This window comes from Musca vetustissima, unplaced genomic scaffold (assembly GCF_032173495.1).
Source record: "Musca vetustissima isolate MV318-11 ecotype Yass unplaced genomic scaffold, APGP_CSIRO_Mvet_v1 utg17272, whole genome shotgun sequence".
NCBI lineage: Eukaryota > Metazoa > Arthropoda > Insecta > Diptera > Muscidae > Musca > Musca vetustissima.
Window position 1 is genome coordinate 87,753 of NW_026888753.1, and position 25,643 is coordinate 113,395.

General features: G+C 32.7%; 3 protein-coding genes across 3 annotated transcripts; 1 reads left to right on the forward strand and 2 right to left on the reverse strand.

Annotated features, from left to right (window-relative positions):
• Positions 1 to 13,111: 13,111 nt before the first annotated feature.
• LOC133336584 (translocon-associated protein subunit alpha) lies at positions 13,112 to 14,551 on the reverse strand. The gene is made up of 3 exons (XM_061544865.1): positions 14,436 to 14,551; positions 13,349 to 14,065; positions 13,112 to 13,284 (listed from the first exon to the last, which is right to left on the reverse strand). Exons 1-3 carry the CDS (start codon positions 14,497 to 14,499, stop codon positions 13,172 to 13,174), a joined length of 894 nt encoding a protein of 297 aa, XP_061400849.1. The 5' UTR covers positions 14,500 to 14,551; the 3' UTR covers positions 13,112 to 13,171.
• Positions 14,552 to 18,900: 4,349 nt separating this feature from the next.
• Positions 18,901 to 19,208, forward strand: LOC133336585 (small ribosomal subunit protein eS28). Its single transcript, XM_061544866.1, has one exon. The coding sequence runs from the start codon at positions 19,001 to 19,003 to the stop codon at positions 19,196 to 19,198; it is 198 nt and encodes a 65-aa protein (XP_061400850.1). The 5' UTR covers positions 18,901 to 19,000; the 3' UTR covers positions 19,199 to 19,208.
• Positions 19,209 to 22,923: 3,715 nt separating this feature from the next.
• LOC133336586 (uncharacterized) lies at positions 22,924 to 23,663 on the reverse strand. Its single transcript, XM_061544867.1, has 3 exons — positions 23,485 to 23,663; positions 23,323 to 23,424; positions 22,924 to 23,260 (listed from the first exon to the last, which is right to left on the reverse strand). The coding sequence occupies exons 1-3, from the start codon at positions 23,661 to 23,663 to the stop codon at positions 22,924 to 22,926; spliced, it is 618 nt and encodes a 205-aa protein (XP_061400851.1).
• Between the last annotated feature and the right edge of the window lie 1,980 nt (positions 23,664 to 25,643).

A 25,643-nucleotide genomic window follows, 5' to 3' on the forward strand; every position in this document is an offset into this window, starting at 1 on the left:
ACAACAATATGCGTGGATTTTTAAAGAATATTTTCTCAAGGACCCACACAACAATAAGCGTGGATTTTTAAAGAACATTTTCTCAAGGACCCACACAACAATAAGCGTGGATTTTTAAAGAATATTTTCTCAAGGACCCACACAACAATAAGCGTGGATTTTTAAAGAATATTTTCTCAAGGACCCACACAACAATAAGCGTGGATTTTTAAAAAATATTTTCTCAAGGACCCACACAACAATAAGCGTGGATTTTTAAAGAATGTTTTCTCAAGGACCCACACAAAAATAAGCGTGGCTTTTTAAAGAATATTTTCTCACAGGCGTGGATTTTTAAAAAATATTTTCTCAAGGACCCACACAACAATAAGTGTGGATTTTTAAAGAATGTTTTCTCAAGGACCCACACAAAAATAAGCGTGGCTTTTTAAAGAATATTTTCTCAAGGACCCACACAACAATAAGCGTGGACTTTTAAAAAATATTTTCTCAAGGGCCAACACAACAATAAGCGTGGATTTTTAAAGAATGTTTTCTCAAGGACCCACACAAAAATAAGCGTGGCTTTTTAAAGAATATTTTCTCAAGGACCCACACAACAATAATATTTTTAAAGAATATTTTCTCAAGGACCCACACAACTATAATATTTTTAAAGAATATTTTCTCAAGGACCCACACAACAATAAGCGTGGATTTTTAAAGAATATTTTCTCAAGGACCCACACAACAATAAGCGTGGATTTTTAAAGAATATTTTCTCAAGGACCCACACAACAATAAGCGTGGATTTTTAAAGAATATTTTCTCAAGGACCCACACAACAATAAGCGTGGATTTTTAAAGAATATTTTCTCAAGGACCCACACAAAAATAAGCGTGGCTTTTTAAAGAATATTTTCTAAAGGGCCCACACAACAATAAGCGTGGATTTTTAAAAAATATTTTCTCAAGGACCCACACAACAATAAGTGTGGATTTTTAAAGAATGTTTTCTCAAGGACCCACACAAAAATAAGCGTGGCTTTTTAAAAAATATTTTCTCAAGGGCCCACACAACAATAATATTTTTAAAGAATGTTTTCTCAAGGACCCACACAAAAATAAGCGTGGCTTTTTAAAGAATATTTTCTCAAGGGCCCACACAACAATAAGCGTGGATTTTTAAAGAATATTTTCTCAAGGACCCACACAACAATAAGCGTGGATTTTTAAAGAATATTTTCTCAAGGACCCACTGTTCAATAAGCGTGGATTTTTAAAGAATATTTTCTCAAGGACCCACACAACAATAAGCGTGGATTTTTAAAGAATATTTTCTCAAGGACCCACACAACAATAAGCGTGGATTTTTAAAGAATATTTTCTCAAGGACCCACACAACAATAAGCGTGGATTTTTAAAGAATATTTTCTCAAGGACCCACACAACAATAAGCGTGGATTTTTAAAGAATATTTTCTCAAGGACCCACTGTTCAATAAGCGTGGATTTTTAAAGAATGTTTTCCCAAGGACCCACACAAAAATAAGCGTGGATTTTTAAAGAATATTTTCTCAAGAGCCCACACAACAATAAGCGTGGATTTTAAAATAATATTTTCTCAAGAACCCACAGCTCAATAAGCGTGGCTTTCTAAAAAATATTTTCTCAAGGACCCACTGTTCAATAAGCGTGGATTTTTAAAGAATATTTTCTTAAGGACCATCGGACCAATAACCGTCGATTTTTAAAGAATATTTTCTCAAGGACTCCGACAACAATAATCGCGGATTTTTTAAAGATATTTTCTCAAGGACCATCGGACGAATAAACGGGGATTTTTAAAAAAATATTTTCTCAAGGACTCCGACAAGAATAAACGCGGATTTTTAAAGAATATTTTCTCGAGGACCATCGGACCAATAACCGTCGATTTTTCAAGAATATTTTCTCAAGGACCACCAGACCAATAAGCGTGGATTTTTAAATGATATTTTCTCAAGGACCAAAAAACCAATAAGCGCGGATTTTTAAACGATATTTTCTCAAGGACCACCAGACCAATAAGCGTGGATTTTGAAAGGATATTTTCTTAAGAACCATCAGATTAATAAGCGTTGTTCATATGGTATCCAAAATGCAATTTCTATACGATGTTATGAAAAAGTTCCAATTGATTGCAGAATTTTATATGGAATAAAATTGTTTGTTTTGTGAATTTTATAGACGCGGTTTATTTTATTTTTATTTTTTTTTTTGCCACATGAGGTTTCGGCCACGTCAACAACAGGTGGATTTATGAACATCGACATTGGATTTATTGTGTTGTGGGTAAATAAGTTTTCATACATTTTTGGTTTTTGTTTGTTTTCGGTAACCTCCTACAGAACAAAAAAGTTGCAAATTTATAAATTTCAATATTTTCGTTTTATTAAATTTACAATATTTAGGATATGAACTAGTTAAGAGTAAATATACATATATTTATAATAGCCATTGGTGGTTGGCATGAGTGGCTAGTAGAATGGCACACAAGTAATTTAAATATTCAGAAATGGGCATATAACAAATTATACCGTGTGACAGAAAATCGATTTTCCATATCCCTCAGCCCATTCTCGCAGTAAATATTGATATTGAAATATAATTATCTACAATTTGTCATTTTTATATACAAATTTTCAATTTGGAATTTTTTGAAATCATTAAATTTCTTTTAACCCAGCTACGTGGACATACCATTTTTTATCACTTTTATATCGTTACTATTGTTTATGTCCCACTCCCAAATTCCTTCAGATAATTTGCTTACTTGGACAATTTCATATTTACTTGAATTTCCGTCTCAACTGGGCCGGATATGAAATATTCTCGAGAGACAAGGAAAAAAACGTTTGGCATTCGAACTAATAAAAAAACGAGAAATCATCACGCATGAACCTTGGCTACTTTTTATTACCATTTTTGTACTTTTTGTTCAATATTCCCGTTACGAGCAATGCGTGATTTTCGTTTCTCTTTCTGGTTTGAATTTTTTTTTCTTTTTTGTTTGTGGTGCGGCAATGTCATTGCAAAGTAGACCCCAATGTTTTTTGGGCAACATTTAATCGAATTCAATGTTTCAACGTTTCGGTTTTTTTATGTCCCTGACACACAACTCAGCCTGAATAGTTATTACATTTGTAAGGATACCCTTTAACTGGATTAACTGCCATTTTGATTGGGCAAAAAATTGTTTTCTGTATCAAAGGGGATATTAAAGTAAGTGTTTTATGCGAACGAGGGCATATAGAGCCTGTAGTTCGTTTTATGTAACTAGAAATGATTTTTATTGGCCAGTTATATAGAATTCTTTTAGTGCTAAATGGAGATGAGATTATATTGAAAATGGGAAATGATTTCATTTTGGAGAAGAAAAATTTCTGAAGAACCAACAGACCGGTAAGCGTGGATTTGTAAAGGATATGTTCTCAATAATATTTTCTCAAGGACCAGCAGACCGATAATCGTGGAATTTTAAATGACATTTTCTCGAAGACCCACAGACCAATAACCGTGGATTATTAAAATATATTTTCTAAGGAACAAATATACCAATGAGCGTGGTTATTTAAAGGATATTTTCTAAAAAAATGAAAATGCCAATAAGTGTGAATTTTTAAAGGATATATTCTCAAGGACCAACAGGCCAATAAGCGTGGATTTTTTTAATGGATATTTTCTCAAGAACCAACAGGCCAATAAGCGTGAATTTTTAAAAGATATTTTCTCAAGGACCAACAGACCAATAAGCGCGAATTTTTAAAGGATATTTTCTCAAAGACCAACAGACCAATAAGCGCGAATTTTTAAAGGATATTTTCTCAAGGACCAACAGGCCAATAAGCGTGGACTTTTAAAGAATATTTTCTTAAGGACCAACAGGCCAATAAGCGTGGATTTTGAAGGATATTTTCTCAAGGACCAAAAGGCCAATAAGCGGGAATTTTTAAATGATATTTTCTCAAGGACCAACATACCAATACGCGTGGATTTTTAAAGGATATTTTCTCAAGGACCAACAGGCCAATAAGCGTGGATTTTTAAAGGATATTTTCACAAGGACCAACAGGCCAATAAGCGTGGAATTTTAAAGAATTTTATTTAAATTACCATCAGACCAATAAGCGTGGATTTTTAAAGGATATTTTCTCAAGAACCAACAGGCCAATAAGCGTGGAATTTTAAAGAATATTATTTAAATTACCATCAGACCAATAAGCGTGGATTTTTAAAACATATTTTTTAAGGACCATCAGATCAATAAGCGTGGATTTTTATAGCATATTTTTTAAGGACCATTAGACCAATAAGCGTGGATTTTTAAAGCATATTTTTTAAAGACCATCAGACTATTAAGCGTGGATTTTTAAAGCATATTTTTTAAGGACCATCAGACCAATAAGCGTGGGTTTTTAAAGCATATTTTTTAAGGACCATCAGACCAATAAGCGTGGGTTTTTAAAGCATATTTTTTAAGGACCATCAGACCAATAAGCGTGGATTTTTAAAGCCTATTTTTTTGAAGAACAAACAGACCACTAAATATGTATTTTTTTTAAGAATATATTTTCAAGTACCAACAGACTAATAAGCGAGATGTTTTAATAAATATTTTCACAACAACTAACAAATCAATAATCGCGGATTTTTAAAAGACATTTTCAAGGACCATGGATTTTTAAAGGCTATTTTCCAAGGACTTATTGTTGTGTGGGTTCTTCAGAAAGTACTCTTTAAAAATCCACGCTTATTGGTCTGATGGTCCTTGATAAAATATTCTTTAAAGTTCCACGCTTATTGGACTACTGGTTCTTAAGAAAATATCCTATAAAAATCACGCTTATTTTTGTGCGAGTCCTGGAGAAAATATTCATTAAAAATTCTCGCATATTTGACATATATTATTTCTTAAATAAAGTTTGAAGGTAAAGTTCGAATGCAGTAACTGATTTAAACTATGGACTATACAGTTTTTCTACACAAAATATCACAATTTTGAAAAGTTATAAAAAATATGTAAAATGTGATATACTCTGCAAGTGGAAGAACCAAAGTCGTAAATATGATACCCTTCCGATATATCAACAATTCAGACATTTACACATTCAGACATGAGCAACTTTAGTAGTCATCTGTTCAATGGTCTAATATAAAATGTCTTATTCAGAAAGCTTTAGGAGATAGATAGAAAATGTTCGGCCGTGTTGAACAGGCTTTTCATGGAAAATAATAATGATCATGAAGATCATTATTACTTACACTGTGACACCAAATCATTCACATTAGCTGAGAGGTCCCTCTGGTGTTTTAATACACTCGCCAAGCTCTTTCTTCCCTATAAGGAATTTTCCGGTCCAAAAAATGTTGTTACACAATGTTATTAACATAACATATTATATATTTTAGAACTATTTTCCCTCTCAAACTTTTTCCATTTTAAAAATAATAACCTTACTATTCGGAGTATCTATTAATCTTAATATGACATTTTTTGAATTTAGAAAAAAAAATAAATCCCCCACAAACGACATTCATCAAATGGGGATGAATTCTTACGTTCAAGCAATTAAAAACATCTTTACGTAGAAAAAATGTCCATAATTATAGACTAGACAAAAATACATACATATATTGCTTCATATATCACGCCTATTTACGTACGTATATATTTGTTTCTTCATTTATTTTTAAAAATATAAATTTAAAATCGACGACAAAGAGACACCCACTTTAATAAGTCGGGGGATGAACCAAAACCAAGGGAACGAACAAAATGGTACTACTACTACAGAGTGTCAACCCCAACCACCTCAAAAATATTTCACACATTTTATGTATTCATTGTATGCCCTTAGGAGGATAACACCCCCGCAAGCAAACGACGTTCAGCAACAACCGATTGAACTCTTTTTTATTAAATAAAGATAACGGGTAAGTGTTTAGTAATTACATCGAACGAAACGAAGAAGAAGAAAAAGATTAATGGATTTCCATCAATAGCCAATATTGTCAAGGGGAAAATACGAACACACACCCACAAACACACAATTTTGAAAAAGCCGTTAAGAGAAGACTAATTTTTAAAGGAAGTTTATAAAAAATATTGTAATTCATGAGATTTTTTATTTTGTTGTTGGTGTATGCTTTAAGAAATTTGAAACTTTCTTATTAAAAATAAGAACAATACATTTTATAACAAATTCCAGCCACGTACGAAGAAGTAATTAATCAGCATTATATTCTTAAAACAATGCTACAAAATAAAACTCAACAAGGAAATGGCCAAAGTAGAGTGGGGCAAACAGTATGCTTCTTGAGAAAATATCCTTTAAAAATCCACGCTTATTGGTATGTTGTTCCTTGAAAAAATATCCTTTAAAATCCAAGCTAATGGGTCTGTTGATCCTTGAGAAAATATCCTTTAAGGGGACCCCCCATTCTCGGGGTCAAAATGTTTGTTGATATAATTTGAATCTACACTGATTAAAGAATGTCTCTACAAAATTTCAAGTGAAAATTTTTAGAGCGAAGTCAATAATCCTAGTTCATACGAGAGCCAGACATGTACTCTTTCTAACACCGTTGGAATTTTCGGATTCCGATGTTCCAGTGAGGAGTTATCATGCCCGCCATCAAAAATAAGGACTTTTTTCAATTACAAAAAACAACAACAAAACAATAACAAAAATTTTTTGTAAATTATTTTTCTTCTCTTTTAAATCTTCAAATATATATGTGCAAAGTTACAAACCTTAACAAGCATTGGTATTGATTTACTAGCCCATTGAAATTCTTGAAAAATTAAAATCGAGAATGGGTGGGGTTCCCTTAAATGAAGGGTATAAAAACCACGATTATTGGTATGTTGGTCCTTGGGAAAATATCCTTTAAAAAATCCACGCTTATTGGTCTGTTGATCCTTGAATATATATCCTTTAAAAATCCACGCTTATTGGTCTGTTTGTTCTTGAAAATATATCCTTTAAAAATCCACGCTTATTGGTCTGATGGTCCTTGACAAAATATCCTTTAAAAATCCACGATTATTGGTCTGTTGGTTCTTGAGACAATATTCTTTAAAAATACACGCATATTGTTTAGTGGCTCCTTGAGAGAGAGAGAGACTTTAAAAATCCACGCTTGTTGTTCGGTTGGTTCTAGAGAAAATATCATTTAAAAACCCACGCTAATTGTTCGGTTGGTTCTAGACAAAATATCATTTAAAAATCCACGCTTAATGTTCGGTTGTTTCTTGAGAAAATATCATTTAAAAATCCACGCTTATTGTTCGGTTGGTTCTTGACAAAATATCCTTTAAAAGTCGAGAAAATATCCTTTAAAAATCCACGCTTATTGTTCGGTTGGTTCTTGACAAAATATCTTTTAAAAATCGGGAAAATTACCCTTAAAAACCACTCTTACTGTTACGTTGGCTCTTGACAAAATATCCTTTAAAAAACCACGCTAATTGTTCGGTTGGTTCTTGAGAAAATATCCTTTAAAAATCCAGAAAATATTATTTAAAAATCCACGCTTATTGTTCGGTTGGTTGTTGACAAAATATCCTTTAAAAATCCAGAAAATATCCTTTAAAAATCCACGCTTATTGTTCGGTTGGTTCTTGAGAAAATATACTTTAAAAATCTACCTTTATTGTTCGATTGGTTCTTGAGAAAGCATTCTTTAAAAATCCACGCTTATTGTTGTGTGGGTCTTTGAGGAAATATTCTTTAAAAATCCAGGCTTATTTGTCTTCTGGTCCTTGAGGAAATATCCTTTAAAAATCCAAGCTTATTGGTCTGTTGGTTCTTGAGAAAATATCCTTTATAAATCCACGTTTATTTGCCTTGTGGTCTTTGGGGAAATTTTTCTTTAAAAACCCATGCTTGTTGTTGTGGGGGTCCCTGAGAAAATATTCTTTAAAATTCAACGCTCATTATTGTGTGGGTCTATAAAAATCAAAGCTCTTTGGTTGGTCCTTGAAAAAAATATTCTATAAAAATCTACTGTTATTGATGTATGGTTTTTTGAGAAAAATTTATTTACAAATCCATGCTTATTTTTCTTCTGGATTATTATTTTAATTTATACTTTAAATATTCAAAACTTTTTTCTCTAGGGGTCTAAGTGTTTTACTCTAAGTCCTCTAAAAGTAATTTTCTTTGTCTTTGTCTGTCTCTCTGTAGTCCTGTGTAATTTGAACAAACACTTCGTATATGAATTTTGATGAAAATTGATTACAACTCAATGGTACTTTACTTACATTTTAGACCTCCAAAAATATGTATGTATGTAGTTGTATTTTATTCCATAAAATTTGCGTACAAGCGAACACACACACTCACGAACTTCTACAAGTTCTCTTAACGTCTTTTATTTCACTTTTACCAGGAGCGACAAATTAAATCCTAAATCGAATTATTTATTTCAACGTTCACAACACAACACGCACTCTAAGGACATACACAGAACGACGATAAGGATAAGGATAGTACGTGCATACATACAAACATGCGTTAATTTGGTTACCGGATAGAAAGACGACAACTGACAGTACACACGATTCATTCGTTCATTCATTCACTAATAAAGAATATGAATTGAATGACTTCCATTAACTTTTCATTGAAATTTACGGCTAAATCTCATTAACACCCAAATCTTTTCTTGCTGTTGTTTTTATTTTTGAACGTGAGTTATGGGTGTGTTTGTTGTGTGGAAAAGAACTTGACTTAGTGTTTTACACTCACTTGAGACAATATTTTTGGAGCACTCAAAAATATTATTTTTTATATTTTCTAATTGAATTTCAATTTTGCACTTTTTGGTTTATTTCGGCTTTCTTTTATGTCTATATTCTTTGAAATTTGAATTTTCAATTTTTTTATAAATTTTTATTTTTCCACTTGGATTTTCTTTTATAATTTTATTTTTAATATTTCTTCCTTTTTATTTTATTTCACAAATAATAACTCAAGAAGTAACACCTTTTTAAATTGATTACTTTGTTTTCTAACCGCACAATAAAATATCCGCTATTTGTGACCGCTTCGGACAACAACATAAACGCGAATGATATATTTTGAATTAAGAAAACCGTTAAGCTACTGTTAACCTGTCGTCGGCTGTAACATAGCACTGTTATCTCCGACAATACACATTCTTTTGTTGTCGTGTCAGACATATATAACAACAATTCCGTTAACTTTGACAAAACAATTGTTGAACGTCATCGGACTACCACCACCTGTTAAAAAATGTAAACAGTGTTCGTATTGTGGGTGAGGGAGCTGGGGGTAGAGATTTGTAGTTTTGTCGCGTATACACACAAACACATATTCTCGACTTAAAGCAACACAACTACAAGCAACCCTTAAAAGGTAAAAAGGTAAAAATCGTCGAATTTCTCCTTCCGTTTCGGGGGTATTCGTTTGAAAGGGGAAGACACTTGGAGAACTTTGTGTGCTTTTTTCTCTTTGGTGTTCCGGTTCTCTTTCTAACACACAATGAAAATATTCATAAAATAAAATTACAGCACTTGTAGGTTTGTTGGTCCTACATAAAATATTTTTATACAATCCACGATTATTGGATGACGGGTTCTTCAAAAAATATTTTTAATATCAATGCTTATTGCTGTGTGGGTCCATGACAAAAAATTCGTTAAAAATCCACGCTTATTGGTCGGCGGGTCCTTGAGAAATATTCTTTACAAATTCACGTTTAATGTTGTGCGGGTCCTTAGGGAAATATTCTTTAAGAACCCACTCTAATTGTTGTGTTGACCCTTGAGAGTTTTTTAATCCCCACATTTTTGTCTGTGGGTCCTTCAGAAAATATTCTTTATAAATCCACGCCTATTGGTTTGTGGGTCCTTCAGAAAATATTCTTTATAAATCCACGCCTTTTGGTTTGTGGGTCCTTCAGAAAATATTCTTTATAAATCCACGCCTATTGGTCTGCGGGTCCTTGAGAAAATATTCTTTATAAATCCACGCACTTTCTTTAGAAAATATTTTTTAAAAAATCTAGGCTTATTTGTCTGTGGGTCCTTCAGAAAATATTCTTTAAAAAATCCTTCAGAGAACATTCTTTAAAAAAATCCGTGCTTATAGGTCTGTGGACCCTTCGGAATGTACTCTTTACTTACTCTTTACGATCATTGTTCTGTGGGTCCCTTAAAAATATTCTTTAAAAACAAACGCTTATTCTCAAAAACTACACTCTTATATAAAAATCCACGCTTATTGGTGAATGGGTCCCTCAGAAAATCCGCGCTTATTGATATGTGGGTCGTTCAGAAAATATTTTTTTTTTTTAAAAATACACGCTTATTGGAGGATACCAAGCATTCTAATAAAAGGCTACAGGGTGCATCATCCATTCACATAGTGCTTCAGGTTATAACAAATTACTGGGTGACACATTCAAAGGTTTTGTAACATGCTAAACCAAATTTGCCTTTTATGTCTAACCTATTTAACAGGGTGATACCGGTTCTTTGGAGGGTTAAACATGTATTTCGTAACGTGGACCTCCTCTTCGGTATCAAAGACATAGAAACCGTAAAGACTCGACAAATTTCATCAATTTCCAACAGATGGCTTTTCCTCTGTTGTTACGATATCATAACAACAGAGAGAACAATATTAAGCGTTTTTAATGCTATATCATAAGCTTATTAAATAAAAAAAATAGTTTTAGTGCAGATCTCCGATTTTAATTACATTTTATAAACACATTATCGCATATTGGCGTTTTAATTGTTAACATGCCTCTGTTATACCTGATTCCCCTTGGATATTTTTTCATAAACTATTTTGCCAAAATGCATTTTGTCGAGTCTTTACGGTTTCTATGTCTTTGATCATAACAACAGAGAGAACAATATTAAACGTTTTTAGAGATAAGCTTAAGCTTATAAAATAAAAATATATATTTTGTGTGCAGACCTCTGATTTTATTTACATGTGGTTCTTTTTGGGCACAAAATTTCCCCACTAAAAATTTATAAATATAGGTCTATTTTTTTCTGGTAGCCCCCATATAAGGGTACCCCCATGGTACAGTTATAAAAGGTAACAGCAAATCCCAGCTGATTTGATTCCAACGTAATACTAGTGTCAATATGAATTTGACAAATTATGTTTTTAAAAATCACCCAACAGGAAAATTGGGAACGCATACAATTTGAAATTGTTCTTTATTAAATGTGCTCCCGTATTCAATCTGCCTGCTGGGAAAGTTTGAGGAAGCAAATCTTTCTTCAAGGAATAGCTCGCTATTCCCAGCATTTTCATATGTGTTGCACATATATATGGCAATGGCTCAATTATAGGAAAGATGTGGAAGCGATAGAAATATAAATTTGATAGATTTTCATTCATGTTTTTCAATTTTTATTTTGAGGATTCGAAAATATTTCATTTTCAAAATAAAAATAATTTGATGATAATTTGTTTGTTTGTTTACATTTTTCTGTCAAATGAGTTGACACTAGTAGAACTTACAACAACAAATTTCCATGTGGTTGTTGTATCGTTTTTTGTACAACAACACTTGCTGTTACCTTCTATTATTATACCATGGGGTACCCCCAATTGTCGGTAGTTTAGAGTTCTTGAGCGATTTTTTCGACCGAATTCGCTGAAATTTAGTACATTTGGTTCTTTTTGGACAGTAAATTTCCCCACTAAAAATTTAAAAATATAGGTCTTCTTTTTCTGGTATTTTGGAGTTCTTGAGCGCGTTTTCAAACGATTTCGCTGAAAGTTGGTATTTTGAAGTCGTATATGGTAACAAATGTACCTCCCAAGAATTAGGGGGGTGATCCCTATATAACCCCTAATCCCGTTTAGGGGTAATCCCCATATAACCCCCTTTTTATATTCTGCCATCGAAGGATAGCCGCCTTCTAAGTATATCGTGATAAAAAAAAACTCGATCCTGACGATAATAAAATATGTCTGCATTGTTATAAATTATTTAAGTTTATAATTTTACATGGTACAAGTTATTGTGTGGTTACTGTACTATTATTACATTATAGTACTTTTACATTGCACCGCATTTATTAAATCTATTGGATTTAAATTGTCAATTCCATTGTATATATTTGAAATAAATCCACATAAAGTAGGTTAACCCTGTAAAAAGTTCTAATGTAAATGCCGTTTTATAGTTTTCAACCATAAAAACATTTTGTTTTGGAAAGTAGAATGACTAGAAGGGTGTGAAGTAAAAAAAAAATCGGTCAAATGTTGTTTAGAATAAGTCTAAAAGGGAGAGTATAAAAATGCACAGACATAAATTATTTAGAAATGTGTACCTAAGTACCTACTATGCGCAGTTTTTTTTCTGTTCAAAGATAATACACGATATTTGAAAAAAAATTCGAAAATTCGTATGAAATGTAAACCTTTATTACCAAGCCTATTATCTCTATCAGAACACTATGCTAAATTAAACCCCCCTCATTTTATAAACAAAATACAAAACTGCATATTGTTGTTTTTTTTCTTTTTTATTAAAAAATAATTACTCTAAGGATTTCTTTTTGTTTGTTTTAAGAATGTCAAGTGCATTAAGTTTGACTTTACAGAATGATTAAGAAATAAAATAATTTCGTAGTTATGGTATAAGAAATGTTCGTTGTTAACATTTTTTCTTATACCAAACTGGGACATATAAGAATATACCGCTTAGTAAGTTATTTCACAATTAAAAAAATTAGTCTTTTTACATTTGTTTTCCTTTATATTTTTTACAAAAAAACACAAATAGGAAAATATGCCTTCTATAAATGAAGACAATACATTTTCAATATAATTTATATATATAAAAAAAGTCGGCTTAAAAATAGTTGGGGAATTTTTTTAAAAGCCATAAAACCGTAACTGTTTTTTTTTTCTAATAATTCAACATTAAAAGGAAGACATCATCATCTCTTACTAGCGGCCTGGCTTATCGTCTCCATTGAGTGAGCTCTTCCTAAATAACAAAATCTCAAAAAAATTCTCAAGAAGAAAAACTTTCGATATGAAGTAGAAGTAATGATAAATTATATGAACATTGATTGTTATGTTGAGGTGTGAGTGGTGGTGTTGAAAAATTTGTTGATGATCTTATTATTGTAAAGCTACTACATCTTATTGTTGTTTAACAGCCTTTTTGGGTTTGGGACTTTGTGTTTGCTTGGGACTGCTTTGTTTGCCGGGTTTGGGCGATGTTTTGGGTGTCTTTGACTTGGGTGGAGATTTTTCTGTAATGAAAAAGAAATATTTTATTAAAAATATCAAATGATTAAAATATTAAAAATAACTTACGCAAAGCACGCAAAGTTTCTTGTGGCAACCATTCGTAGTCAATTGTGCTGTCGTTGGTGGTACCAGTTTCAATAGTCTTCTTGGCAGCAGAACGCTTACGTTTACCAGAGGAGCCCAACAAGTATTGTTGACCAATGACCAAGAGCAGAACAACAACACCAGCCATCAAGACATACAAGAAGAAGGTTTCGCCATCAAGACCCTCATCAACTTCGGAGATCAAGACGGTTTCGTTGAAGACGGCTTCACTGAATTGGACACCATTGGAATCACGGTAGTTCATGGCAATGTTCAAACCGAAAGGACGGCCAGCGAATTGATCAGAGGGCAAGAAAGAGTAGGAAACGGTAGCTTCAGAACCGGGCTTGACTTCACGGTTGTAAGCGATGGCAGAGAAGTTTTGAATGTAGTAGTTGAAGTCCATGGGATAACGGAAAGAAGCTTCAACAGATTCAACGACGAAATCATTGGGACCTTTGTTGGTGAAACCGATCAAGAATTCAACAGGCTTGCCACCGGGCAAATCCAATTGTTGGCCAGGGGTGTAGGTGGGCTTGGTAAACAACAAGAAGGTGTCGGCATAGGGCGATGTCGTTTGTAGGGGCTCAGAATCATCTTCAGTTTCGGCATCTTCACCAGTTACGGAACCATCATCACCATCGGCATCGACAATATCATCCTCAACAACATCCTCGGCAAAGGCGGAAAATTTGTTGGCTACAAAGTGAAAGTTGAACAAGGTTAATTGCTAGAAGGTAACCGATTTATCAAAGTCAAATCAATGCCAACACATCAAACGATAAGTTTTGAAATCTATTTTTTAATAATTTTGAATTATTTCTTTAATTTTCATTCAAAAATAACAATTTAATTAATCGTCAAATGACGAAAACACTTTTCCCAATTGTCAAAAACATTGAAGTCGTCGTTGGGTTTCTGCCACGTCAAATTACGTCGGCACTCGATTCTCTGCAATGCAAGCAACACAACAACAACGTCAATGTCTTCTCTTCACTTATCTCTCATTACACACAAATATCGCTTTTGATTTGATAAAATTTTGTTAATAAATTATTTATTTACTTACGTGCATTGAAAGTGCAGATGATAGTTGGCAGAACCAACAATAAAATTAACATATAATTTTTCATTTTGCTTTTTTTTTGTTAACTGTTGTCCACTAACTAGATCAAAATAAACCACACAAAACTATGCCGCGACTCACACGCTCCCGTATGTGACTGATGTGACGGCAGCGAAATCAGAAAAACGTATGAAAGCCGAAGTATGGTAGAAAACACACAAACGAAGTTTTGTTGTTGTCATCAACGAAATGTTTCATACGTGTCCGAGTTGTCAAATATGGTTGAATTTGACATTTGGTGTTTGGGAAGTGTCTGGAAATCATGAAGTTGTTGTCAATGTTAACAGGGTGTTACGTATAAATTGGGTTTTTATCATGAAAATAAATATTTTGTTAATATGAAAATTAAACCTATTTTTTTTATATATGATACATTTATATATTAAACATATATTAATTATATTTTTAACTCCTTGAAAATATTTTTTTGAAGAATATACACACATTTGTAGAGCTTTTGAAAATATTTTATATTATAAAACATGTTTTATTTTATAAAATATCCACGCCATTGTGGGCTACTTGAAACTATTTTTAAAGAAGAACACACTTGAGTAGTTTTGTTGAAACTAATGGTATATAAAAGTATTTACTTTTTGTTATTTGAATTTTGCCTTGTAAGGGCAGTGATCATTTGAAAGTAATTTTTTAAGTGATTATTTTTAATCTTTCGAACCGAGCTGATTTAAGTTTTGCAATGAAAAGGAAATCCAGAAGAAGAACCTACGTACCCAACATTATGCGATGCGTTTCGCCGTTGGTTAAGTGGCTCATCAGGTATATTGGGCTATGTGGCTTTACAAAGGTCGTATGTTGATAAATTGTATTTATTCCGCCCTGATGCCAAACTTGCATATGCGAATTAAATTCAAACTTGTCAAAGTTCGGCATTTGTCTTCATTCTAGAAACAATCCTTTTCAAAGTAGATTTTTGTTGTTGCGGTCCTCGGAGCAATACAAATGTTTCCAGACCACTTAACGTTCTAAAACGGTTGCGCAAAAAACATGTGTATACCATGGAAGCAATTGTAGGTGTGTGGATTAATTATCCATCGCTACAACAAAAATCTGCTTTGAAAAGGATTGTTCCTTTAATAAAGACAAATGTCGAACTTCGACAAATTTGAATTTAATTCGCATATGCAAGTTTCGCATCAGGGCGGAATAAATACAAGTTATCAACATACGACCTTTGTAAAGCCACATAGCCCAATATGCCTGATGAGCCACATAACCAACGGCGAAACGCCTCCCATAATGGTGGGTACGTAGGTTCTTTTCCTGGCTTTCCTTTGCTTCTTGAAATTACATTAGTTTGGACAAGGACTTGTTCCTGTCCCGTACTGCTAGAATCTACTACTTTTTACTACGATAACACTTTTTTCCCTTATGATATCGAAGAAAATAGTAAAAACTAGTAGATTCTTGCAGTACGGGAACAGACCAGTGGGAGAAATTTCATTATAGAAAGAGCACATTGTTTCCAAATTTTCTCCCCCTTTCTCTGGTTAAAATGATTGGAATGCAGCTATTATTGGTAGATATAACAGGGTAATTCCAAATTATTTCGTTTCACAACGAACTGCTACGAACACTTCAAGGTGCGTTTAAACAATGACAGAACTTCCTATCAATTTGCTCGAAATTCAAATGTATACTGAATACAAAATTGTTCTTATATGAAAAGAGCAAATTATTTACAATTCTTATTCCTTTGGTCCATAGACTCAGGAGAGTTGCTTACGAAAGTTGCATGTATAAACCTAGACTTTATTATTTTTTTTTTGTTTTTTAATATTACTTCTGTTTAAGGTACTTGGTCTCATGGTATAATTATTACAAGGTAGGGCACAGCTACCAACTGATTACAATTTTTTCTCAAGGCGGCTTGTTCCATCAAATCAAAATATATATTTTGTGTATGTGTGTGTATTGTTTTAAATACTATGTCAAATAAATTCAAAATAAATTGATCAAAATAAATATATTCAAATTTAATTGAAATTAAAATTATGTTTTTAACACGTTCGTCTGAAAGTATTTAATTTGTTATGGATGGATTTTGGGAAGAAATCATAACCTTTCATTCATTTTTCGCGTTTTTAGTTTTGTGTTGAAAAAATGTCAAATAAACACAAACACTTGTTGCGCGTATTTATTCTATTTTTGGCAGAAGAAGCCATACGTGGATGGTTGTTTTTTTGTTATTCACCTCAAGCTGCCCTACCTTGTATTATTGTACCATGCTTGGTCTGTTCCCGTACTACAAGAATGTACCATTTTTTACCACGATAACAATTTTTCACTTATGATATTGAACAAAATAATAAAAATAAGTAAATTCTTGCAGAACGGCGGAACACCAACTGATTTCAACAGGGTGGTTCAATATGTCAAATATTAAAACTTTAATGATACGTTTTAAGTGTACGTTTACATTTTACCGGATTTAGTTAACCCGGTGGGTTTCAATTGTCAATTCCATTGCCTAATTGTCAAATAAATCCTCATAAAGCAGGTTAACGCTGCAAAAAGTTCGAATGTAAATACCGTTTAAAGTACATTTTAAATAGACCCTGTACATACAAAATTATTCATCTTCGCCTTAAGTTGTTGTTTAGAATTGGAAAATAGAAAGAAAAATTATAATTATTGAAATGTTCCTTCTAAATGTAATAATATTTAGTTTCTTTCGTGTTTGCATTTAGCACGCATTGAATATAAAAACAAATATCATATGAAAATAGTTACAAATTTTGGTTCTTTGTGGGAGAGATGTATTTTTTCGTATTCATGATTTAAATTTGTTTTAAATTTAGCTTGATTATAGTGATCAACTGTTATAGCAAAGCCGCTGTTATTAAAAATGTAACTGAAGACCCATAAAGTATGTCTGTTGAAATCAGGATAGGCCTAATCACGGTATCAATTGTAGAAGGTAACAGCCATAATTATAAAAATAAAATCAAAAATATTAAAACGGATGAAAACATTTGCAAATTATAGGAAAGATGTATTGTTTCTTATCGTGATTAAAATATACCCTGCTGATTAAAGTTATTGTTAAACAAGCCTTTATTGTCATCTGTACTGTCAGTTTTTCTTTCCATACGACATTTTGTATGTATGTCAAAATTGTTGCTACACATACATCTTTTATTCTGGTGTTCAAATGGGCTAAGTTTGATGTCGCTACGTTTTTTTTTTATTTAAAATTAAATTTCGATTTTAAATTTTCAAGAATTTCATTGGTCTGGTAAAGGAATACCAATCCATTTTAAGGTTTGTAACTTTACACATATATACTTAAAAATTTAAAAGAGAAGAAAAATAATTAGCAAAATTTGGTTGTTGTTGTTTTTGGTGATTAAAGAAAAATCTTTATTTTTGATGGCGGGCATGATAACTTCTCCCTGGAACATCGGAATCCGGAAATTCCAACGGTGTTAGAAATAGTACATCTCACTCGTATGATCTAGGATTACTGACATTATCTCAAAAATTAACAAAATGGCGGACCTTTTTTTGACCACAAACTAAGTTAAAAAATGAAGTTTTTCACCAATAGGCTTTATCCTAGTTCATACGAGAGCTATACACTTCCTGAGAAACGTGGCAAAATTTAGAACCGATTGGATTATTAGTTTTTGAGTTATCGTGCCCGCCGGTCGTAAAAACATTGCTTCGAAAAAAAAAAATACGTTTAATCACTCTTGCTGCCACTTCATGCTGACACAATAAATCGGCTATATCTTCAAGAGTTTTGGAGATTTTCCCTTGTAATTTTGCAGAGACATCCTTTAATTGGTGTAGATGCGAATTAAATCAAAAAACTAAATTAAATTTTTTGTCACCGAGAATGGGGAAGCGGGGGTCCCTTTAATTTTTTTACAAGAATTAACAATAATGCGGAGGGTGCAATTCGAATATGAAGCGATTTAAATAATTCGACTGTATACACATTTTTGACCTTTTTCTTATATCGAAAAGCGCATAACTTCATCAACATTTTTTACATATAATCCAAAAAATATATTAGATATAAATTCTAAAACATTGGTCCTAAAGGTTTAAGAGTTTCTGTGATTCACAGCAGCTTAAACATTTTTTTAATTCTTTCCTTTGTTACTTGAAAAGCCTTAAAGTTGTTTCTAGGATAACAAACACTTTATCGTAAAATCAATTTTTGACAACTACATGTACAATAAATAATAATAATCAAAGTAAAATTAATAATAAAGTTAGTTTTTAATATTATTAAATTTGAAACTAATTCACTCTGAATCACCCATTATATTTGTGCTATCAATCAATTGTCTACTACAATTACAACTCTGCTGCGGTGAATAATTTGACATTTAATGCCACACTGAACGAAAATTCGACGAAACAAAACAAATTCGCCAAAAATTAACGAAAAATTCTTTCTTTTCGTTTCCGGCTGTCACTTTGTGCGTGTGTCACACGTGAATTTTTTTATAGAAAAATCACAAATTTTTTAAATAAATATGGATAAACCAGTTGTTTGGGCACGTGTTATCAAAGTTTTGGGCCGCACTGGCTCCCAAGGTCAATGTACCCAAGTCAAAGTGGAGTTCATCGGTGAACAAAACCGTCAAATTATCCGCAACGTTAAGGGACCCGTACGTGAAGGCGATATCTTGACATTGTTGGAATCTGAACGTGAAGCCAGAAGACTTCGCTAAAAGGCCGTGTATTTGTGGTCAAGGCTGCATGGAGGAGGAAGTTACACTTTTGTTTGGACTCATTGCTGATATGGATTTTATTTTATATTAAATATAAAAGTTTCAGTGATGTATTATAATTGTTACCAAAAAGAAATCAACAACAACACATGTTTTTACAATAAAAATAACAAAAGTCCCCTCTGGACAGCTTTGAAGATGTAATAAATACAAAAATCAAGAGTGTGTTTTATTGTTTTTGTGATGTACTATAATAGTGTGGACGCCCGGGTTGGAAGTGAGGCGGCGTGTAATTTGTTGGTGCTGTTGTTGTTTGTGTACAAAAACCATGCTTCTTTGTTATCAAGTTAATCATTATTTGTTTAATTGATTGTCGAACTTATAATTTGCAGAAAATAATTGATCCAAGCCAATTCTGATGCTACATGTTTTGCCGGTCTTTTGAGAAATTGTTAATTTCTATTCTTCTACAAGAAACTACACATTGTTTTTGCATATCCTGAATTGCTCATGTGTGCCACAAACAGTATTTGCACAATGATCATGTTTGATCAACACTGGTCCAAAATAGACATAGTTGGATTAGCTGGTATAAACTTTTTTTTGAATCCCACACTAAATGCATTATTTTCAAATTTCAGATCATTATAAGGATAAAATGTGGATCATTATTCCCTGGAAATTAAGTAAAGGATCTATATAGTCTTCTGGGACATTGTATGGAACAAATGCTATGGGTGTTCTACCATCATAATTGCTGAAATAATTGGTCGTTTTTATATTAAATTTAGAATTTATTTGATGTCCTGAATTGACTCAATAATGATACACGTGATCCTTCAATGATGATAATGATATGTAGAATCGACTTGGAACCAGTCAAGGTCGCGAATCATTTGATCACTTTAGAGCTATTGAGGTCCGGATTCCAACAATATATTTTTTATTATTTGAAAAATTCAGTGTATCCTATGAAATAATAGGTGCCCAACCTTTAGTTTGTTTTTATGGACAGCTATCGGTCGAGGATTTAAGATTTTTCGATTATATGAAATATGTAATTACATTTTAATTGTCTTCACTCGAAGACCTTTGGTCCATTATGCCCATCCCCAATAAGTACCTGAAAAGTAAAAGATGAAAGGGACGGGAATAGAGGAAGATAGATGTTTCTGTGGTCTATAATGGTTTTCTTGAGCCTCAGAACACAACTTTTCCCTAAAACTTGGATAAACAAACCTAGTATTTCTATAATCAAAATACAGGTTTAATTTTTGTCCGATTGTTATGAAATTGATCCGAAAACAATCACTGGTTTCAGTTAAGTTTAGGGGCTCATCTTGGATTTTTCCAAGAAGGGGAAGTCCATACATTACCGAGATATGGGCCTCTGAAATTCCGGAATTTATATGTTCATAACTTCGTCATTTATGAACCGATGATGGTAATATTGGTGACTATTTAGAAAAAGTAAACATTTCAGAAAAAACCGAAATGAGCCCCTAAACTCAACTTGTCCCAATCCATATTCAAATAAATGTCAAATCCCTACAAAACAAGTAATAAAGTTGGCGTTGCCGAAGGTTTGCGAAGGTCTACGGAATTAAACACTGTCTTTATTATTTTGAGTGGGAGGTTTTAAGGATTTTGATTTGACAAAAGTATAACAATTTGCAGCGTTTGGAACAATTCGCTTAATATTGAATTAAAAAAATTTGATCCTGTGCAGAAGGTACGAGAAGGAGTAGACCAACGGGTCTAATCTTTAAACATTACACAGTCTTGGTTATAATATTAGGTTGTACAGAATTTAATTTAAATCGGATAGTCCTTTCCCGAGATGATATAAAATTAATTTTCAGCCAAATTTTGCTCATTTTGAGAGTGAGGTCCCAGTAGGAGAGGACCGACGGATCCTACCTTCGAACTTGATCTATGAAATGAAATCGGATATTCCGTTCGCTTTAGGTAGATGCACACGTATTCTTCAAACTTGATTTAAGTTTAGAAAAAATATTACGATGTGCAAAGTTTGGATGAAATCGGTTATTTCTTTCGAGAGTTATCGTGCGCACCAGCCGGCAAGACAAACGGACATTTGTAAATCGACTCTACATTGTCTGAAACGGATTTGGTAAAAAAAAAAACATGGGTCATAAATCCAATATTTCTATGAGGAACATTTTTGCCGTACCAGCTGAATTTCAATTTTTTTTGAGATTAAGAGGACATCAGTCCGTACCATATATTCTGAAGTTGTTAATCCCTATATTTTGCCGAGCTGAATTCTTCCTCGAGCTGCGGGTCCGACAGCCTGAATGACAAAGTAGTTGTGCATCTGACCGCTGAAGTTAGTGATCTAGTTCTTAGCACATGTATTCCAGATGGTTTGAACATAAAGATATATTTTCTCACTTCCATTATGGAATTTCGGTGACACTGACCATACGGGCAGCCTACGATACACTTGTTATTTCTGTCAAAGTAAGATCTATCCCCACGAACCAAAAACCACACCCACTTCATCACTTAGAACGTGACATCTAGGGATAAAGTTTGGGGCATTTTTTATCGCCTGCAGAGGTAGGAGACCCATCCCGATGACAACCGTTCTTACCTCCATGAAAATACCGTCTAGCATGAGGTCTGATATATCATATATCAACCATCGTATATTGATAGATCGTCTTTCAGGTCTTAACGTGATTGAATCCAATCCATGGAAACTAAATCATAAATCAACATATTTTTGCTATTTCGAATGGTGCAACACCAAAGGCGTCTCATTGTCGTGCAACTAATATGTGGATACAATGATGTCCTCGATATATTAAATTCTTGACCACGAAGCTTTCAGAATTTATTCAATACCAAATTACGACCCATTTTTTACTTTCAAGCTATACACAAGTTACAAAAACAATTTAAAAATTGTCGCAATTAAAATCATCTAAAATTCCCTCAACATTTTTTGTATTTTATCCCAAATAAATATAAATTTCCAATAACTAAATATGATAAATAATTATCATATAACTTTGTAAGGATCCTTTAAAGACTTTTTTCTAATGGGTTATTAAAGATGAGATTTTTACAGAATATTTTTCCAAGGATCAAGGACCAATGCCTTAATTTAAAATATTTTTTTTCAAGTAGCTATCATGTGTTTATTTTTTTAATATTTTCCCAAAAGAGCTATCAATGCGCGGACAATATACATATATATTTTTTATTTTGTAAAGAATACTTTTTTTTAATTAATGATTACTTTTAAAAGAGAATTAAGAATATTGTTTCAAGAATCAAATAAATAGTTAAGTTTTTAATAAGAATATTTTGTAATTAGCTATCAAAGCAAATAACATATTTCCAAATTGCTTAGAGCTACAGTAGCTTTTTATATATAATATATTTAATATATTTTCCAAATTGCTTAGAGCTACAGTAGCTTTTAATTCAATTGTCAATTCCATTGTATACATGCCAAATAAATCCTCATAGAGTAGGTTAACCCGGTAAAAAGTTCTATTGTATATGCCGTTTTAACTACTTATATTTTGTATTATCAGTAATGCAATCATATTCCTTTTAATCAGTTTTGTCATTTCATATATATTTTTTGTGTAAACGATTCTACACGTTCTCTATATTGATATGTATATCACAGATTTGTTAAAAAAATATACCAAATAAAATACATGTACATTTATCATATATATTTCAATTTAGCACGTGGCTTTTGGTCTCAAACATTTACAATAGGTCAAGCCGACATTAAGGTATTCTTCAAAGTCCTCTGAAGGTTCCAGTAATGTCTTATAATGTTCAATGCCTTCACATTTGAGCGGATCAATTAAATTTGAAGTATATTTCAATTTTAAAATCCACGCATGAAAATATTTAAATAAGTCACTGGTTAATTCAATAAAATATTCCAAAGGTTTGTGATAGGCATCACCGGTTATAAGTAACGATTGAACGTTCATGTCCAATTTTCGACATAAATTCTCAAACAGACGATGTGATGTACGCAGCTCGGACAGGGAGACGGAAATGCGGCAACTGAAATTAACCCAAAACAATTGACAGTTAATTAAAATTTATTTATGTGAATTTCATCTTACTTGGACGATTTAACAGCCTTTAGCTTATCGCAGAATTCCTGTAGAATTGTCTCCTCTGCTGGACCAGCATATATTTCCGGAAATTTACAACATGGTCCAGTGCTGTGAGATACAGTGTGTTATTATCTATTAGGTCAAATATTTAAATATTATTTTTCTAACCTTATAAGTAAAATGTATCTTTGTGATAACACCCATAATCTTGAGATCAATTCCTTTTGCTGTACAAGTTCATTTTTCATCAAGGTATTGTGATCACGGAATTCTTTTTCCAATATCAAGATTTGTCCCAAGATTTCTTGTTCAATTTCATTGTATGGTTGTTTTTGATTATCGCCCATTTTTGCCGATTCCAATTTTATAAACAAACATAAAATAAATATTTTGAATGTTTTGACATCGTGTTGTTGTTTTTGTTTGTTTCATGACAGTTCAATTTTGACATTTAATGGTTCGAAATTAGTTATTCAAATACGTAACAACTTACAGAGCAAATTATAACGTAACGTAAGTTTTGTCGCCAAAATAACGCTGACCCGAATACCACCTTCCAAAAATATGATCCGAATTTACTTCTTGATATCAAAGTAAATTTGTTAAACAATGTTTTTCCAAAAACTAACGTCGTGAATTTCTCTAGGAATATTTCAAAGCGTCTGTTTTTTGAAGAATATTATTTTCCAAAAGCATGAAGTATAAAATAAAGCGTGGATTTAAAAAAAAAATATGTATCTAAAACGGCATATACATTTGAACTTTTTCCGGGTTAAAGGTCGTTTACATTGAACCGGATTTGGTTAACCCAGTGGGTTTAAATTTTCAATTCCTTTGAATATATGCCAAATAAATCCTCATAAAGTAGGTTAACCCGTTAAAAAGTTCTAATGTAAATGCCGTATTAACCTACTTTATGAGGATTTATTTGACATATATGCAAAGGAATTGACAATTGAAACCCACTGGGTTAACGAAATCCGGTCAAATGTAAACGTACTATAATATAGGGCATACAGTGAACTCTCGATAATTAATGTCGGGGTAGTTCATATTTTCGATTCGACCAGCTTATTTACCGCTAATTCCTGATATTTATACCTTGAATTGTGTCTAAAATGTGTGCTGAGTTTCGTGAAATTCGGTTCAGATTTAGATATAGCTCCCATAAAAATTTTTGTCCGATTCTAGGTAATTGATGTTCCAAAGTCCCTGTATCCTCATCCTCAATGAAGGGAATGAGATGGACGGAGGAACAGCAACCAGATTTAAAGACAACATTGTTGTTAAAAGAAGTCCAGCCTTCGGTGACATTTGAAGGGAATGAGATAGCCGTCGAGCTTGCTCGAGGGGGCTCACAGTCGTCCAATCTTCTGATTGAGAGATCTGTGAAACCACCCATTGGCTATTTCATTGGCAAAATCCGTTTGTTCTACGGCGAGGTGGTTGGTAACAGATAGTCGAGAGAACCTGGTTGCAGAATCTCAAAATCTACTGGCCTGAATTCACTCGCAAAAGAACTTCGCTGTTGGTTCATAATAAGAGAAAGATCAAAATCATTGTGGGGATGATAACAGGTCACTGCAGGATTTTAACTCTCACTTCGAAATGGGACTCCGTCGGAGAGGATTACTGAGGGGACGAAGAATAGCTACAAACAATTGAACACATCCTCTGCAAATATAGATCGCTGATTGGCAGAAGGCCATCAAGGTCTCCTCTGACGATTGAAAGGGCAACACGACAGATGGTACCAGATAATCATAGAGTTCCCATGATTGACAAGGCCGAAGGTGATGGAAGGATCAGCGAGTGTAATTGATTGCTATATGACCGCACGTGACATTTCTGTGGGTCCATCCTAATTTGGAGCAAATGCAGAGGATTGTGGAGAAACAGAATGCATGCTGCTGAATACCTTCTCGGTTGACTGTTGACGAATATACCACGGATAAAGCGTAAAGGGAATTGAAAATATTATTCCAAATTACTATCAAAGCTTCCCAGCAGTATAAACCAAACCCGAACATGTTAATATAGGCTTACTTTGGGGTATAGGCTCCATGGGACTATATCGTCCGATTATATTTATTTTGACTATAACTTTGGCAAATTGTCATTTCAAATTCTAAGAGAATATTTTTGATACATACTTTGTTTTTTCCAGGATCTACTTTGGTATAGATATGCCTACACAAATTGAGGCAATCCTGAATATTATAGGCATATTTTAAATATAGACTAACAGCAACATTAAATATTTTCAAAATGTTAACAGTTTTCGTTTAATTTTTGAATCGCTATATAAATTTCGGTTACATAATATA